Below are 17,558 nucleotides of genomic sequence, written 5' to 3'. Positions count from 1 at the left end.
TAGGAAATACACTTTTCTTCATGGTATTCCTTAGTCCCGCATATATAGGTTTGGCTAATCCCATATAACAAGCAATTTCTTATACTAAATACTCTTTTAATAGATTTTTTCAATGCCAATCACAATTTCTATTCCTAATTTTTAATGCTTCCTACCAAATGGAATCTAATTATGGGCGAGGAGACTCTATTTAGTTTGGAGGTAATATGAGCGTGACCAGGATTCAGAGGGCAAGTCATGGACTGGTTGATCCAATGGGTCAGACCCCCCCCTACGCACCAAGATCCATGTACTTAGTCCGGACCCTCCACCAACAGCCCTCATTAGTGCCCATGCCCCTCAATAATTTCATTAGTGTTTGTCATTTAGCCTTCCTTTTCAGAAATAATGGCCATGTGTCTCTCCTCTTTACTCTCTCCACCAAATCATTCTTTTCCCCACTGTATCTCTATCATCATTTCACTTCAGTGCCTTGAACAACAATACAAATCTATACACATTATTACACTTTTGCCCACCACAGAATTTGGAACACAATTGATATTGATTTTTAATATAAAAGTTAGTTTGATATTTAATTTGATTCTAATTATAAGATTTCAGTTCATTTTGTCTTTTATATTTATCTAATTTTTTTAAGATAGTCACTATAGTACTTGCTCATTCATCAAATGATAATTTTAGCTATTATAGACATGATTGGTAAGATTATTTAGAAAAAAACAATACAAATTTATTATAAATAAATTAATTTAATTAATTTTTAATCTATTTATATTAATTAATTAACTCTTATATTAAGTATTAGATGTAGTATTAAATAAAACACACACTAATTGGTCAAACATTCATCATATGGTCGGTACGGTTTTTGTTTTAGCCCCCAAAGCATCATCATCACTCTGCATTCTCTGCGTTCATTTCATTTTAAACATCAGATTTATTTATTTAGTTATTATTTTTTTTTTTCAATTTGCTATTTTTTTATCTTGTAAAATGAAATGGAAAATGAAATTATTTATTAACTTATGAATACTTATCATTTATTACCAAAAACGAAGTTTGTTGTGGAAAGGAAACCATGAACTAAATTGAACATTATATATTGGGTCTATTTAAAGAACTAATTAAATTAAAATTATATTGGGTCTATTTAAGAAACTAAATATGGACACGTGCAAAACTACGATATTAATGGCTAATCTTTAAAAAGCTGGTCACAGTGTCAAACACAACACGAATAGGTCAGATTATTCATTTCATACAAGGATACTCCTGTTAAGTAAGGTTGTCTTGAAAGCATGGTTTTATTTGGTACGAAACATTAAAAATAAGGATTAGGAATACAAATTATTTAAAAAGAATTCACTATGAGTAATTACTTATTACATGGAATTAGACAAATTCATTGAGCTAGGATTGGAAAATACTACATTCTACCATGGTATTCCTCAATTCCACATACATAGATTTGTCTAATTTTACGTAATAAGAAATTTGTTATGCAAAATACTTTTTTAATAGTTTTTCTCAATCATAATCTCAATTCCTATCTCTTATTTTTAATGCTTTGTACTAAACGTGACATATGTGTCTTGAATGTGTGAGTGTGTGTTCTTTTTAATTTATAGGGTTTTTTTTTTTGTTATTTTGAATGTTCTGATATTACAATTAACAATTAATAACAACGGCTTTCATCTTTCTTATTTTCTTCAAATCAAATAGCACTCGAAGAGAACTCTCAGATAAGTCATCCATGTGAAGGGAAATATTGCCATGACCTGTCATATTTGAGACTTGAAGAAATTGTTACTCCTGGAATTAGAACAGCTAGGGTAGCAAGAAACAAACCTTTGCTTGAGAGTTTTCAACAGAACCATTCTTCTTGCTTCAGATGGAGGATTCCCTATTTGCTCAAACGAATTCAGAGAAAAATTCTGAACATATGTGTCTGTTTACCATTAATGTCCAAGCCAAATGATGGTGAAAACATAAGCCACACCTTCGTAAAATTATATTATTAATAACAAGAGAGACTTCTTTTTTGCGGTTTAAGAATTCTATATCTAAAGTGGGATTCTTCTTCTACAAGGAAGCAGCAAGGAAGGATCTGAAAATGATATTTTACCTGCGATATATATGAGAATTTCATCATTTGCCTGCAAGAGAATGTAAAACGTCCCAAAATATGAATAGTGACGTTACAAAATCTTCACCCTCTTTCTAAGCTATGCCCAGAATTTCTCTTCATCGTCATCTCTCTTACCTTCCCTCTTAATTGTTTCACCTGCACCATCCACACAATGGGGTGGCTGCAACCTCTAATCTCTTCATTGAAGAAGCTCTGGCTCAGACTGCATTCAACTCAAAACAAAAGTACGTTCTACACTGTCCATAGTGACAGTCTGAGAGTTTTCTCTTCTGCATGCTAACCATAACCCAGAAAATCTCCTTCCGTCACTTGTATTTCTTCCACATTTAGTAAATCTTTAATTTCTGTACATTCATTTCCACCAGGATCACTCCATTTCTCTACTCTGTGTGTGTGTGTGTGTTTGTTTGTGTGGGATTCCAACAGCCAAATTATACGTTTCACGATGCTGCTTTAACATTTCAGGAAGAGGGATTTACATTTTGTATGAAGATGTTCGGTCTTGCCCTTGTGAAGATGTTCATGTCCTCTGGTCAATACTAGTGGAATCACATGCACCTTTACCATCCAAAAAATGAAGGCCATGCACATGGTACAAGAATGAGAAGAGACGCATAATTTACATAAATAATTTATACATATAATCATTTATTATGTCCATGCCCATAATCTACATATAATCATTTATTATGTCCATGCCCATAATTTAGTGTTTTGGCCCTCTTAACTCTCGTAGCACCCATATGGAACAGTTTTTTCCTCTCTGTACTAGGAGATGCATGCTTTTTTTTCCCCCCTTTCTTCTGAATCGCTTCGAGTTTCTGAAATTTATCAATCTACACAATCAACAATCAATATATCGTAGACGCACTTGAGATGTTTTTCCCTTCCCTCGATGGGTCTTCCTATTGGTAGGCTATCTATTTTTTAGCAGTAGAGAAGGTGGCTGTTCCTTTTAATTTCTCACCTTTTGAAACTGACACTTAAAATCCACTACGGAATAGACTGCGCAACCTACACAATTTTTCTCCTCACTTGGAATATCAAAGCCCAAACCACAGTTTCAAGATACTTTTGTTTTCCTCAGCAATTGTAAGACCAGCAACAACGGTTTATACAGCCAGCAAAAGCTACCCCTCGTGGCGTTTGGTGTATATGCGTATTTTAACTCTTGACGTGGTCAGAAAGCGTATATATGAAAAATGATCCTGACGCATCCAAAAAAGTTCATCATAATATACTATTAATAATTAATTAAGGCAAACAAGATATAAGACTTGCGAGTTGTATGTTTATTCCATAAGTTTCCAAACGCTTGAAATATCCCATATACCAAGACCCCCTTTGTCATTATATTTGAAATTATTTATAAGCACATGTCATGTAAGTTTAGACAAAACGTTTCTCACATACTTATTTCATATTTCGTAAATAATAATTGAAACACTGTTTATAAGTCATTAACCCAAATAGCAAATGTCTTTTTACACAAGGAGAAGGCATGCATTCCCGATATGAAGTATGGCTCCACCAAAATAAATTACAACGAGGCTAATTCACCAGTAATGAGAAGCCTTATATTGTCTGAATTGCTTAGCACCATGAGCTAAAAGCACATGCACTTAGATATGTGTACGATCAAAAGCCGCGGCTATGTTATCTCAAACTGGGGAAACATCCATCTGAGGATTTGATTTCAAAACATGCCCTCTGGGAAGGAAGGCCATATTAGACCGCAATCTTCAGGTAAACACTACTTTATTTTCAACAGATGCAGTAAGAAGTAGGAATTCCCGGATTGAAAGACAATGGGAATCTGTCAACAAAATGGTTTTAAAGTGAGCGATAGCTTATTAGCTTACAGAAAATAGGCTTCCTTATTCAATCATATATTACGCTATAGAGAAATGTCTTTCATGTCTTTCATGGCTCCAACAATGTTGAAAATAATGGCATGCTTACTGATGCAACCAAACTGTAAGGAATATTGATGCTGCGCACCGGACTTGAGTGATTTCTTTAGCAGCAGATTGAGGTAGAAATCACCTTAAACTGAAGTAGTCTGCAGGTAAAGGCATTCACAAATCAAAATCGATGAAAAGACTGGAATAAAGTTCATATTACTACTGATCATATAATGCTAATAAAATAATGAATAAAATATTTTGACGTACTCACACAACAATCTTTCATTTAATTTTCATTTTAAAAATAGAGTTGAGGGAGGAGTTTGGGAGTTTAAATAATTATGCATTAACTGCAACTGCCTATTTAAGGTTGCCATGTTGGGAGTTCAAATAATTATGCAGTAACTACAACCTTGAACATGTGCAAAAAGGATAGGCACTCAGATTTCCGCCGTACTTGTCATCTAAAACATATTACACGAAAGTTTTTTTTTTTTTTTTTGGTTTGTGTTTGGGGGGGGGGGTCAAGACTGAATATTACACTCATCTTAAGAAGCATCACCATTACTCTTGCCTCTTAATCAGCCAGGACTCTAAGAGTGTAAATGAAGTTATTGCTAGTGATTTATCTCAGTCAAAACTCTTTTACAAATCATGATAATATGTGGGCCTTACAGCATTATATAGCCGATGCTGAGGGGAGTTCATGAACACTTGATAGCCAATCCTTTAGATAGGCATGACAATCTGCCTCCGCTGGAGATAGAGCAGCAAGAGGAGTAACAGTGATCTAAAAATAAAATAAAATTGCTTAGCAAGAGTTTTTGCATTCAATAATTCAATTAACGAAGGAAGAAAAAACTCACATATCCTTCCTGCAAAAATTTGTGATCCGTATCACCATCGTCAAGGTGAGGACCTTTTGCCTACAAAAATTGAGAGTTCTACACCAGTTAGTGGGGGTGGGGGGGAAGGCTATAGAAGGCCCACCCCCGTGGGAACCTTTTGTGCCTATAACTTCATATTTACTTCATAAGTAGACAAAATTATACAATCAAACTCTCCTATGTTTTGAATAGATCAAAGCATAGGCCACTCAAGCATAAAATTAAGTCATGCAACTTTTGTAGGATTTATCAATGGGAGGGTTTCATCTGAGGACCATGAAAAATACAAAATGAAGAATAAAGAAAAGGACCCACTTCTCTCCTGAATAAGAGATGTTCTGGTGATACGGACGATGTTTTAGCTTCTGTAGGTAATGCTGTATCTACATCCATGGTCATCGTAGATGACATTCTTTCTCCATGTGTCCCTGAGGTCACTTGCCTCCAACCCATCTTGAAAAAACTTTTTCCCTGCTTTGTTAGCCTGTATCCCTTTTTATGAGGCACAAGTAAGAACCAGGAATAATAATTAACCAATTGCATGGCGAAGCAATTATTTGTAAGTAGGAGATGAACGTAATGTATTGGTATCTTATAGGATTGAGAACAGAGAAGCACAAGTACACATGAAAGCAAATTGAAAACAGGCAACGTATACAATATGTTCATTCAATTATAAACTGAGTCTACTAATACTGATCGTGTCTGTGCCAGAATTCTCATACCAACAGGTGAATCAAGATTTTTATAAGTCTGTTCCTATTCTGAGCAAACATATAGAAAATGTTCATTTAGTTATAACACGAGGTTTCTTGGTGATGCGTGCTCTATTTATCCACAAACTAACCATGCAAAATGCTGCACATCTGACACACCGTACCTTATGATCAGCAATATTAGCTGGCAAGTCTACATTTAGAAAGCATCTTTGTGGGAATCTTTGATTCTTGATCTCAACTAGTACCGCACTTATGATAGGTAGACATGCTTGAGCAGCAAGGGAAAAGTCATTTATGTTACTCTTTCCCCTAACCCTGGGTGTTAGTCCTCCAAATGGTCAAAAAAGGCAACAAAAAGCAGTAGCAGTGGTGGGAGATAGAAAAGAAGATTGACATGGTTTATAAAGTCATCAGTCAAATAGATTTAAAGTAATTGTTCAGTTATCAACCCCAATATTATGTCAGATCATGCCAACTTCAATAATTCCATTAAAACACAAGTTAGAAAAGATACCAATCATATGAAATGGAGATAGAAGGTATATCATTGAAGAAGGCTTCTCTAGCACCAGCAACTGTCCCCGAGTAAACACTGCAAAAAAAAGTACCTAATTATTGCAGCAATGAGCAAAAAAAAACACCACATAAAGCCACTGAAGCAGCTATGATGAAAAGAAATGCCTTAGTTGATTTTGACTGGATTCATATCACATTTATGGAAAACATACATTGTGTTTATCTCTTCATAGCTTAGAAAGACAAAGTCTATCGTATTTTCACAGGGTCTCTCCAATATTTGCATCCGTTGCCAGCACGTCCATGTTTCTAAGATCACCATAGAATAGGTGTAGGTTGAAACTTATTTTCTAAGAGAATCCTATATTTTCCATGGAAAAGTAGTATTGACATTTAATTGTAATATATACTGATCTTCAAATTAGTTTGATCATGACTTGCATACTCTTAGCAGCGGAAGAGACATAGTTGCAGAGTCTTGCAGTATTTTATATTAAGAAGAGACAAAAAGCTACATACACATGATAACCGCAGTTGCTACCCATGTTTATGCCACTGAGTACCTGACCATTAAATTGAACATATATTAGCAACTAGCTCACCATGTGGCACAACTTTTAGTCAGTCATATACATGCATATTGTTTTCATAGCACAGAATTGTGTGAATGGGTAACAGAATCCAACGTCACAAGAACTATTATAAACTCCTTTCAAGTTTCTTAAAGCAAGTCAAAAAGCTATGCTGCTGACTTCTCATTGCGGAACCTTTCTAATAAAGAGAAATTGCCAAGATGACAGCAGAATAGGAAAACAGTCCACCCAATTAGCGGCATACTTTTCACAACCAAAATTGTAATTTACATCCAAGGTACCAGATCAGCTACTGTAGGAAACAGTGCTTTGGAAATTCCCAGAGAGGCACAATCAGCCGGAGTCCCTGCAAAAATATTTTAATATTGACATTTTGCAATAAACGATTATATATCATGTAGGTACCTAAAAATACTCAAAGCAAAACTGACCAGAAACTGCATACGCTGAGGCTCCATCAATGTTTACTGGCCTGGCTTCTATAGGGTGAAGCCATGTAATACTGTGACTAACAGCCGACCTCTCCCTGAAATTGATTTAGTTAAAACAAATAGAACCACAAAAGTACACTACTCCCAGAAAATTCATGTCAACGTCAGAGCGGCTACATGATGCCCATAAAATAACAATGCAAACAACAATCACCCAAAAAAACATAGCTAAACGGCTGGCCATTTCAAGTTAAAAAGTAATCGAACTCGCAGACTCCCAGGAAAGGTTCACGTGGTGATTCGGTAGTTGCATACTACGGACACAGAATCAGCATGAGAGTGTTTTCTTTGCTCAGACGAACTTTTCGGTTGTCATCAATTATAGTTCAAAAAACAAATCACTAGCCCCGATACTCAAGCAAGTAAGAAAATTAAGATGATCGACTACATAGACTGATCATGCAAGTTTGTCAACAAGTAAGACGGACGAAGAGGGAGAGGATAAGGGGTACCTATCAGGGGCGCAGACTTGAACGTTAAAACGATTAGTGGAGACAAGACCCTGAACCAGAGCTCTCAAACCAGGTGCATCAATTCCGTCATCGTTAGTGATCAGAATCGTGGGTTGTTCACCGTCTTCCATTGCTCTTCCCTCGGAATTTCGTTGAGAGTGAAACAGATTGTTTTCAATTTCGATAGAAAATTTGAGTGCGCCTCCCGGAAAATAGCGGCAGCACCACATTAGGTGGATTTCCCCTCCATTTAGCGCTGGACTTTGGTCCTTTTTTCTTTTCTTTTTTTAAAATAAAATATGATTTCTTTCCGTTTAATAAAAATACTCCCTCTTATTCTTAACATAAAGATCTATTTAACTAATTTGAGTAGATTAAAAAAATTAATTCATTTAGTTGTTTGTAATAAATAAGTGTTATTTTTCTTAAAATATCTTTACTAATCAAGTGTATTGGTTAGAATTACCATTATTACAAAAACTATTTTGAGAAAAAACAGATAAATATGGAAAGCAAAGTGGACTGGAGTCTTATATTTACTACCAAAATAAAAATCAAACGAGTTCTTATATTAAGAACCGGAGGTAGTAGATAACAAATTTTTTTATAATATGTCTAATGAAAAGCATTCAGACATTCAGATATTATTTTACTAAGTTGCAAGGAATGAGATCAAACTTTTATACTCTTCCGGTTCTAAATATAAGATCCTTATACATATTAGTATAATTTAAGACTGGAGGAGTAGTTATTTGTCATTAAATAAAATAATTTTCCACGTTCTAAAATGAAATAATCCGGGGTTTCAATAAGTTGATTTCCATCAAATATAAGATAAACTGAAAAAATCGTACAGTTCAATGGAAATTGGTCAAATATTTGACCATGCATTTGATTTCTCCTCTTATTGCTGTAAACTTAGAACATTCTTGTTTATTATACGTTATTTTTGCTGGTTTGACAAAACAGTTTTTTAGGCTCAATTACCTTCTTGTTGAAAATAACTTTAATTTAATGGGAATTCAAACTCTACTTCATCGTTTGACAGAGACTAACCTTTTTTGTTAATTTGACTAAACTTGTTTATTTTACATACAGCCCATTGTTTCTAGTAACCCAAAACAAAATCCACCGTTATATGTTTATTTGGAGCGATGATTAACGTCCCAGGTACAGTTAATTGATTTGATATGAAATTCGTTGTAGAATCGAATTCAGCGACAAGCGGCATTTTAGAGCAAATCAGCGTCTTTATCGATGTTTACCCCATTTTCTTTTACCAACATGCGACTTTTGGAGCCAGAGAAATTTGACTGAATTACTAATAATTTTTATAATTAGCCTGTGTTAGCGCTAGGGACTGGGGAGTATTTAATTTTTTATATTTAATATGTATAAAATAAAAAAAGGCTTGTATCAAAACAAAAAAAAAAGGTATATTATTATGAGACATTTATTAGAAAGACATCCGACATTTGCTGTTATTAGCACGGACACAACCGTGCAGATCTCATAAGTTTGGGCGAAAATTACATAGAGAATTTAATTCAAGAAATCACAGCTTATTGGTTAAAAGAATCAGCCTTAATAAAATCTTTTTGATCCCTCAAATTTAAATAAATTTTGATTTTAGCTTCTTAAATTTTAAATTATAAGTTTTGGTCTCTAAAGAGTCAAATAATTCAAATTTTTGTTAAATTATAAGGGATAATGTTTTAGATGAAAAGAAACTTTGAAAACTGAAATGAAAATAACAGCAAACTTGATAGATCAAAAATCTTATTAATCCAAAAAATTAAAATTAAAATTGTTAACAAGGTGGTTCTTGATTTAATTTGGGCTTCTGAATATTATTGTGAGATGAAGATAATTCGTCAGAAACAAAACCTCTTAGCTCTGCCACGTGGCTCTCTAGGCTCACTTTCATTTCAATTGGAAACATGTCATGGCGCACACGCGTGACACGACCCTGACTGAGCAATGTCGCGTGGTATGATTCAAAGGCTGAACCAATAATAAGTGTTTCCTGATGATAAAATTCAAAGTTTCTTCATGTACCTGTCAAAGGCTGAACTAATAACAAGTGATTCCTAACTTTGTTTACAAAATTCAAAGTTAAGAAGTCTGATATAATATCATATGAGGGATGGAAAAGGGAAGAACAAAACGTCGCGGAGAATACCCTATCGTAGTGGATAAAAGTGGGCCTAAAACCAAACACGTTAAAAGCGGGCTTCCTTCTTCGATGGTCTGTCCAAACTATGGGCTTTATCCGCACCTACGTGGAGAAATTAACATGGACAGTTGAATGGCAGTTTATTTGTTCTTCTAAATAAATAAATAATTATCCTGTCCAGACAAGATTTACAAGTACAAGAACATAGTTTGAGGTCTGGAGCAGTATAGATTATAATATGAAAGCTGAGAGAGGAGTTCCTCGTAATTCAGCTGTTAGGTTTGTCTGTTATGAGATTCGTTAAGAATATGATAAGTTTGGTGTCAGATTATGTTGAGGAGTGATCCCAATGAGACAGCTCCAAACCCTTGATGAAGCTCGTAGTTTTCTAGGTTCGTCTTTTGTCCTGACCTCGTATGTCTGGAGCCATGCTCGCATCTCACGTGAATTTCTGTCTTGGTGCTCCTATTGTCTCTTTAACCCTCTAATTATACTATGCATCCCCGGCACGATGGCCGCAGATATATACTGCGAAACTTCACATCAATAATCTAAATATTTAATAATTAAATATTTTTGTAAATGTTTCCCCCCCCCCCGGAAATAAGAGTATTAATTATGTGAATGCTCCTGTATCGTTCAATGTACTAGAACCCTCACCAAAGGCAACGCAACTTTCATCATCATCAACACCTCTACTCGTCTTGACCTCACTTCATAGCTTTCCCTTTCATTCCTCATCATTCTACCCAACTCGTCTTTTTCTTTTCTTTTTTTCTCCACCCCCATCCTCCATGATGATTATACCGGACATTCCTCCTTTTCATGTTAAATACCAAAATTTAAAATAAAAAATAAATTGTGTTATTTTATAATTCATAAATAATGCAACTAGATTTCTTATATTCCACATAATGATAAAAAAAATCATATGGCCAGGACATAATAAGAAGTGGACATAATTTTAAAAAAAAAAATTAAAAAAAAAAAGAGAAAAGGAAGAGGTAGGTATTTTTTGGGGGCCTTTCGTTGCTTCTTGGAATTCGAAATCACGCAACAAGAGCCCCAAGTTTCTTTCCGTACGAGGTTGAAGCAGGATAAGCACACGCCATTACTTCTTGCTCAACACCTTATCCCCGTCCTGCAACAATCTTCATCTATTATATTCATTCCTCGAATCCCTATATAACCCCAACATATATATTATATGCTAATATTTTCCTAAATACATTGTCAAGCTTTAATGCATTGATCATCCAGATCCCCCAAAAAAAAATTAATTTTTTCGGTAATAAAAAATTTTGATTTGCACGTGGCGTAAAGTGATAAGTCCTAAAGCACGCAACATAAGGTTGTTGCCTTTTGGCCTCGTGTGGCACCGTCCTTTGGCGTCGTGTTAGGCACCATATGCCTTGTTAAGGGCATGTGCTTGTACATATTCATCATTTCCACGGCCACTTTCCATCCTCTCCCTTCCCATGCTTATCCCATTTTCAGTCCCCAAATGATGGTTTCGCCCCTGTTACGGAGGTCTGGTGGCCAATGACTATGTTGTGTTTTAAAAGAACAAAGGATCAATACAATTGTTAGTTCCTATAATTTGATTAAATTTTGGTCTTGGTTTGAATAGTTTCAAATTGCTGATTTTGATCCCTATAATTTTATTACAATATGGTCTTAGTTAAATATGTGATTTTTATACTTTTAACCAGTTTTTATTTTGATCACCTATATTTAAACTCACAGTATATTCTTATGAAACTATAAGAATCATATGGATTACAACTAAAATTCAATTGAACCGTAAAGATTGACAATGATATTAATCTAAGAAAAAAAAATTACATGGAGGACATTTAGGTAATTAAATTACAAAATCTAATTTTAAATGACAACCCAAGTTTTAGAATTATTTTAGATGATATATTATTAAATCTGAAAAATCATGCAAAGTATTTGTATGCTACCTCTGGACTTGAATATAAGAATTAGTTAACTAATTTGAGTAAATTAAAAAAGTTTGTTAAGTTAGGTATTTGTAATAAATATGTATTATCTTTTCAAAAATATCCTTACTTATCATGTGTATTAGTTAGAACTAATATTTGATGAAACATTTAACATGTGTAATACCCTAAAAAAATAGATAAATGTGAAAAATAAAGTAAATTGTGGTCTTATATTAAGAATCAAATTGAAAGTTAAATTAATTTTTGTATTAAAAAATAGTCAAATGGACGTAATATAACCGAATGTGCTACATAATAAGTGCACAAAATTTACTGGACATGTTTTTTTTTTTCCTGACATTGGGGGAAGGCAAGATGGGAACTACCAAGTAGATCCGGCCTCACTTGCATTTCTGTAATATCCACCTCTGTAGCAGTGGTCCTGACTCCAGATTTGGTTGGCCATCACTCGGCCACAACAGGGAAAGACTAAAGAGGGAAAGTGTAGAAAAAAATGAGGAAGAAGAAGGAGAAAAAACTAGTCAAGAGGAGCAGAGTAAGCCAGACCCACCAGTTTCCCCATCATAAAGGTTTCATAAGATTTTCGTGATGCAGAAGGCAGCCTTGGCCAAAAATCCATTGGCACCCAAAATTCCATCTTGTGCCTAATGCCACAAAAAATACCTCTTCTACATTAATAAAACCAAAAAGCCTACAACTTTCGTTGGTTCCTACATGACATGGGCGTTTCATTTTCGTTTTCCAGCTCGTGACGAGATGGAAAGCAGCAAGCTTGCGATAGAGACGGCCGCTTCGTCAGCTTTTGTCTGGCTAGCGTGGTGGAAGATTAGGGGCTGCATCAAACACGCCGGTGGGAAAAAAAAAAAGTCATGCAATTGTACGATAAGTAAATAATGGTTTATTAACCCTACATAATCATACCATCATGTTATTAAAACTACTGTGCAGGTGAATTTCTAATGAATTTTACTGCATACAAAAAAAAAGGTAATACGTTAATTTATGTGTATTTTCGAGTTTTAGACTTTTAGCAGATTCTCCCTGTGAAATCTTTGCCTAGTTGTCTCTGGGTTAGCTGGCAAATTAACTTTGTCCTTTTGATGGACCTTCCTAGGCTCCCCCTCCCGCTCCCTCCCCCTCTCTCTCTGCCTTTCTTCCTCGGCTTCTGTGTTCGTTCACTTCACGGATAGGCGGATAGCCCAAAAAGTATAGTTATCATAAGTTCCTCTCAATTCCTCTATATACATTGACTGCAACTACTCTCTTCTTCTTTCTTTTGCTCACACGAAAGGCAGTTGCTAAAGTCCTTCTGCACATAAAACTGACTGAGGGAAGAGCAGATAAGAATAAAAAGAGGCATGAATGGTTCTGCAAGTTTTGAGGTAGAGGACTCTGAGTTCGTGGAAATTGATCCAACTGGAAGATATGGAAGAGTATATACTGAATACCCTCCCTTTTATTCACCCTTGCTTTGCTCTTTTATACTTTTGTTTCTCCATTTTGATTCTGGTTTTTTAACTTTATATTGGCAGTATAACGAAATTCTGGGCAAAGGGGCTTCAAAGACAGTGTACGAATTATATCCTTAATCTTTCTCTTGTTTATAGCACGCCCGAATCAGAACCTGCTTTGGTTACAAGTGAACTTGTTTGGAGTTTTCATTTTGATTCTTGTTAACATGGGGGTGTATTCATTTGAGCAGTTACAGAGCATTCGATGAGTATGAAGGGATAGAAGTAGCATGGAATCAAGTGAAGCTCTACGATTTTCTGCAGAATCCTGAAGATCTCGAGAGGTTATACTGTGAAATTCATCTTCTCAAGACATTGAAACACAAAAACATCATGAAGTTCTATACTTCCTGGGTTGATACTACTAATAGGCATATTAACTTCGTCACTGAGATGTTCACCTCTGGCACTCTCAGACAGTAAGCCTTAATATTCTTCACAAGCACTATTTATATTCGCTGGTCCTTCTTAGTCTTCTTTTAACACCTCTTGATGTTGAATAATTTCATTTTTTGTATGAGCAGGTACAGGTTAAAACACAAAAGAGTTAATATAAGAGCTGTGAAGCATTGGTGCAGACAGATTTTGGAAGGGCTTCTTTATCTTCACAGTCATGATCCTCCTGTGATCCACAGAGACCTCAAATGTGACAACATTTTCATCAATGGCAATCAAGGGGAAGTTAAAATTGGTGATCTTGGCCTTGCCGCAATTCTCCGCAAATCTAACGCTGCTCGTTGCGTTGGTAGGTAGAAATATTTTTGTCTAAGTGATCAATTACAAATGTTATTTTCTTGTGTTCTCTATCTTGGGAGACTTGCTCTAGACGAGATAGATAGGCTCTTTGTATTGTATGGACGGAAGAGCTGTATTATCTATAATTTGGGGATAGAATGAATTGATATAGATTTTATTATCTATATGGGTATATTGTTTCAAGTGCCACTATTTTATTTTATATCTGCGTAACTCACTTATTAAAGATTCTGTGGCTTTCTATTTGTTTCCTTCTTCTTTGAATTCAGGCACACCAGAGTTTATGGCTCCGGAAGTGTATGAAGAGGATTATAATGAATTAGTCGATATATACTCTTTTGGAATGTGCATCTTGGAGATGGTGACATTTGAATATCCTTATAGTGAATGCACCCATCCTGCTCAAATTTACAAGAAAGTCGTCTCTGTAAGAACCAGAATTATTTTGTTTACCTTTATTTGTTTTTTTGAATACCTTTTTTTTTTTTTTTGGGTAAGTCTTTTATTCATATGCATACATATTCCCTCCAGGGAAAGAAACCGGAGGCTCTCTACAAAGTAAAGGATCCTGAGGTTAGACAATTTGTGGAGAAATGCTTAGCAACCGTGTCCCTTAGGCTTTCTGCTAAAGAACTTCTGAAAGACCCTTTTCTCCAAATTGATGATTACGGGTCTGAGATGAAAGCACTTCGATATCAAGGAGATTGCTATGAAGCAACCCCTTTATTTAGACTGCCTATTAATGGAATTCACAGCAGTAACAACTCAATCCACGAGTACACTGATTATCTCAGTGGTTATGGTCCAGAATCTGAGCTAACGAGCGAAATTGATCTCTTTGAATGTGAAGAGGATGATAATTTGGCTGAAGTTGATACTGCAATCAAAGGCAAGAGAAGAGAAGATGATGGCGTTTTTCTGAGACTTAGAATAGCAGATAAGGAAGGTTGGTATTTCCATTTTATTACCGCATTCTTGAAGTTTTTAAGCCTTTGGTGATTTTACTATCCTTTGTCCTGATCATCACAGGTCGAATTCGAAACATCTACTTCCCATTCGACATAGAGACTGATACAGCATTGAGTGTAGCAAATGAAATGGTCGCTGAGCTGGACATAACTGACCAAGATGTAACAAAAATAGCAGACATGATAGACAATGAAATAGCAAACTTGGTCCCGGAGTGGAAAACTGGACCCAGAACCCAGGAAAGTCCAGAATGTACAAGTGAAAGTCTCTGCTTCTATTGTGCTTCACGTGGCACCTTCTTTGATTATGTATCATCAAACAGCCCATCAGCTAAGAAGCTACAATTTCTTCATTGTCCCAGAGACGGCTGTGCAGCCGTTCATGGCCGTTTCGAGGAGATCACATACCAAGTTGAAGGGTCTGAAAATTATACTACAGATGGTCCTCCGGCTGCTTCTAGTCAATCTACTGGTATTCACTATACTGATATCTGGGCTCAGCGAGATGAGCCGGAACCAGCAACTTCAGAGGAGTTAAGAGACATACATTGTGACAAATCACATGAAGCATCAAACCAATCAAAAATTGAAGAGGATGAGAGAAGTGCTATTGGGGATGATCAAAGTAATCCCAACTCAAAAGACACATTTTCTAATCAAGAACTAGATTGTGTTTTCCTGGACTATGAGAATGAAATTAGGCAAGAACTAAGATGGCTCAAAGCAAAGTACCAAATGCAGTTAAGGGAGCTTAGAGATCAGCAATTAGTTGGAACACCAAAACTCGCAAGCGTATCTCCCGACCCTGAAGAATCAGAAGAGCATAGGAAATGTGTTGGGGTCACAAAGCTACCAGTTACAACTCACTTGAAGATAAGGAACAATAAACCGGTCTTGAGGCTTTTAACGACCAGAAAGCTATTTCCTGCTGAAGCAGAGAATAACAAGTGTTCAGCTATGGCTAACATGGTGCAAGATGTAGATAAGACTGGCGGATCTAATAGTCCTGAGCAGATGGTCACAGCCAACGATTTCTATGCAGGAGCTTTGCTTCCACACTCGCTTCATAGAGCGACCTCTCTTCCAGTTGATGCCATAGATGCATAGATACTGCTAAAAGTTCATGCATTTCTCTGTAAAAGTTGATTCCATAGCAACTATATCAAAGAAGCTGCCTGTTTGAGGGGAAAACCAGAGGTAATGGAAGATACTGAGAGGAGAATAGATGTAATTCAATGAGTGTAGGCCCCATTTTATGTGAATGAAAGTCAGACATACACCGTTCAGAGATTAACAAAATCGTGCTAGTCTGAGAAAATTTTCCTTCGTGTAGCTCCGTCCCCTAAGAAGTGGTGCCAAATAATGCACTAATCCACAGATAATGATATAATAATACTGTTGATGAGATGTTTTATTTGATATGTGAAATCAACATCTAGCTTCCTGAGGACTTGATTCTCTGAAATTGTAGAGAAATTTATGTTGCATTTCAAAGAAATATGGGATTCAACATTTAATCATTTGACTTCATTAATTCTTGCAAGTGGACTATTTTGTATATTGCCTTTTCTCTCTAATTTACTGTACAATTTCATATTTCTAATTTAGCTTGATGGGTTATGTCATATCAGATATTGCGGGATTACCTTTCACCTAAAAAACAGGAAATTATATCTGTAAGCAATAAAGACTCTCTAACCAGAAGCTTAAACCACTTGGCATGTCTCGAGCGACAGAGGAAATGGTGTCTTTCTTCACTTCCTTCCCGTGTTAAAAAGGACACGAGCAGCATAAAAAACTCTTTTAGTTCTATTTTGCTCTTTTGTGCCAAGTCAGGAGGGGAAATATCTCTGATATATCTTCCATGAAGATTGCTTGGCCACAAAAAACTTGAGCCTTTCATTTCTCGGGAAGAACAGGACGATGCATTTGAGATCACTGATGTGTGGGTGACCCTGAACAGAACTGAACGGTCCCGGAGGAAACAGCGTGCTGGTCAACTGGATAACTACTGCGGCGCCATGTGATTTTGTTCCAGCATGTCCCAGAGAGCCAACTTGGCAGATATTTGAAACCTATGGTGGGGATTTAAACTTTAAAGATATAGGGTCTGACAAGACATGGCCTCATTATAACAGCCATGGACCCTTCCTCAAAATTGTATGCTGCAACACTCAGCCCGCAACATCTCTCTTTCCTTCTCGGAGCTAATTGATGAACAGTAAGAGAAGATTAGAGATATTTCTAGCTGGGATAAGAGAAGGGGTGTTCATCATCTTGGGCCTTTTTTAAGTAACGTACACCTAAAGAGGAAGAGCCTGAGCAAGGTTTGAGGATTAGAGAAAGAGATATTTAAGTCCACCTGTGCTTCAATAATTGGACAGGGGTAAGTCCTGGATCACCCTGTCTGAATTATTTATTATACATGTTCAGGCATTTGACTTGTGGTTTCCGGTGTAG

At 35.9% G+C, this 17,558-nt stretch overlaps 2 protein-coding genes across 4 annotated transcripts; one reads left to right on the top strand and one right to left on the bottom strand.

Annotated features, from left to right (window-relative positions):
* Positions 1–3,557: 3,557 nt before the first annotated feature.
* On the bottom strand, positions 3,558–12,414 carry LOC114730605 (5'-nucleotidase SurE). 3 transcript variants are annotated; one of them, XR_003738844.1, is made up of 13 exons: positions 12,410–12,414; positions 10,134–10,138; positions 7,718–7,866; positions 7,206–7,300; positions 7,056–7,120; positions 6,701–6,744; positions 6,180–6,257; positions 5,827–5,980; positions 5,262–5,438; positions 4,926–4,985; positions 4,735–4,849; positions 4,115–4,214; positions 3,558–3,968 (listed from the first exon to the last, which is right to left on the bottom strand). XR_003738844.1 is itself a non-coding variant. In XM_028917708.1 (12 exons), exons 3-11 carry the CDS (start codon positions 7,846–7,848, stop codon positions 4,739–4,741), a joined length of 915 nt encoding a protein of 304 aa, XP_028773541.1. In that variant the 5' UTR covers positions 7,849–7,866; positions 10,134–10,138; positions 12,410–12,414; the 3' UTR covers positions 3,894–4,214; positions 4,735–4,738. The 3 variants fall into 3 exon arrangements, 2 of the variants coding, with proteins under 2 accessions (XP_028773541.1, XP_028773542.1); XM_028917708.1 differs by having other exon boundaries at positions 3,894–4,214; XM_028917709.1 differs by lacking the exon at positions 4,926–4,985 and having other exon boundaries at positions 3,894–4,214.
* A 585-nt stretch (positions 12,415–12,999) lies between these two features.
* LOC114730598 (probable serine/threonine-protein kinase WNK9) lies at positions 13,000–16,701 on the top strand. The gene is made up of 7 exons (XM_028917696.1): positions 13,000–13,296; positions 13,396–13,433; positions 13,566–13,793; positions 13,899–14,119; positions 14,400–14,557; positions 14,662–15,076; positions 15,160–16,701. Exons 1-7 carry the CDS (start codon positions 13,222–13,224, stop codon positions 16,203–16,205), a joined length of 2,181 nt encoding a protein of 726 aa, XP_028773529.1. The 5' UTR covers positions 13,000–13,221; the 3' UTR covers positions 16,206–16,701.
* The last annotated feature ends 857 nt before the right edge of the window (positions 16,702–17,558 follow it).

This window comes from Neltuma alba, unplaced genomic scaffold (genome assembly GCF_004799145.2).
Source record: "Neltuma alba isolate B1F8T4 unplaced genomic scaffold, ASM479914v2 tig00012745_pilon, whole genome shotgun sequence".
Taxonomy (NCBI): domain Eukaryota; kingdom Viridiplantae; phylum Streptophyta; class Magnoliopsida; order Fabales; family Fabaceae; genus Neltuma; species Neltuma alba.
The sequence above is the reverse complement of the archived record's forward strand: the minus strand, read 5'-3'. Positions and strand labels throughout refer to the sequence as shown.

Bases quoted from the DNA above. Each gene is read 5' to 3' on its own strand.
- LOC114730605 (XM_028917708.1), bottom strand. From the start codon at position 7,848: ATGGAAGACGGTGAACAACCCACGATTCTGATCACTAACGATGACGGA. The intron at 7,121-7,205 runs GTCAGTTTTGCT...ATATTTTTGCAG, and splicing joins CTCAGCGTATGCAGTTTCTG to GGACTCCGGCTGATTGTGCC. The intron at 4,850-4,925 runs GTGAGTTTTTTC...TTTTATTTTTAG, and splicing joins AATTTTTGCAGGAAGGATAT to ATCACTGTTACTCCTCTTGC.
- LOC114730598 (XM_028917696.1), top strand. From the start codon at position 13,222: ATGAATGGTTCTGCAAGTTTTGAGGTAGAGGACTCTGAGTTCGTGGAA. The intron at 14,120-14,399 runs GTAGGTAGAAAT...CTTTGAATTCAG, and splicing joins TAACGCTGCTCGTTGCGTTG to GCACACCAGAGTTTATGGCT. The intron at 15,077-15,159 runs GTTGGTATTTCC...TGATCATCACAG, and splicing joins TAGAATAGCAGATAAGGAAG to GTCGAATTCGAAACATCTAC.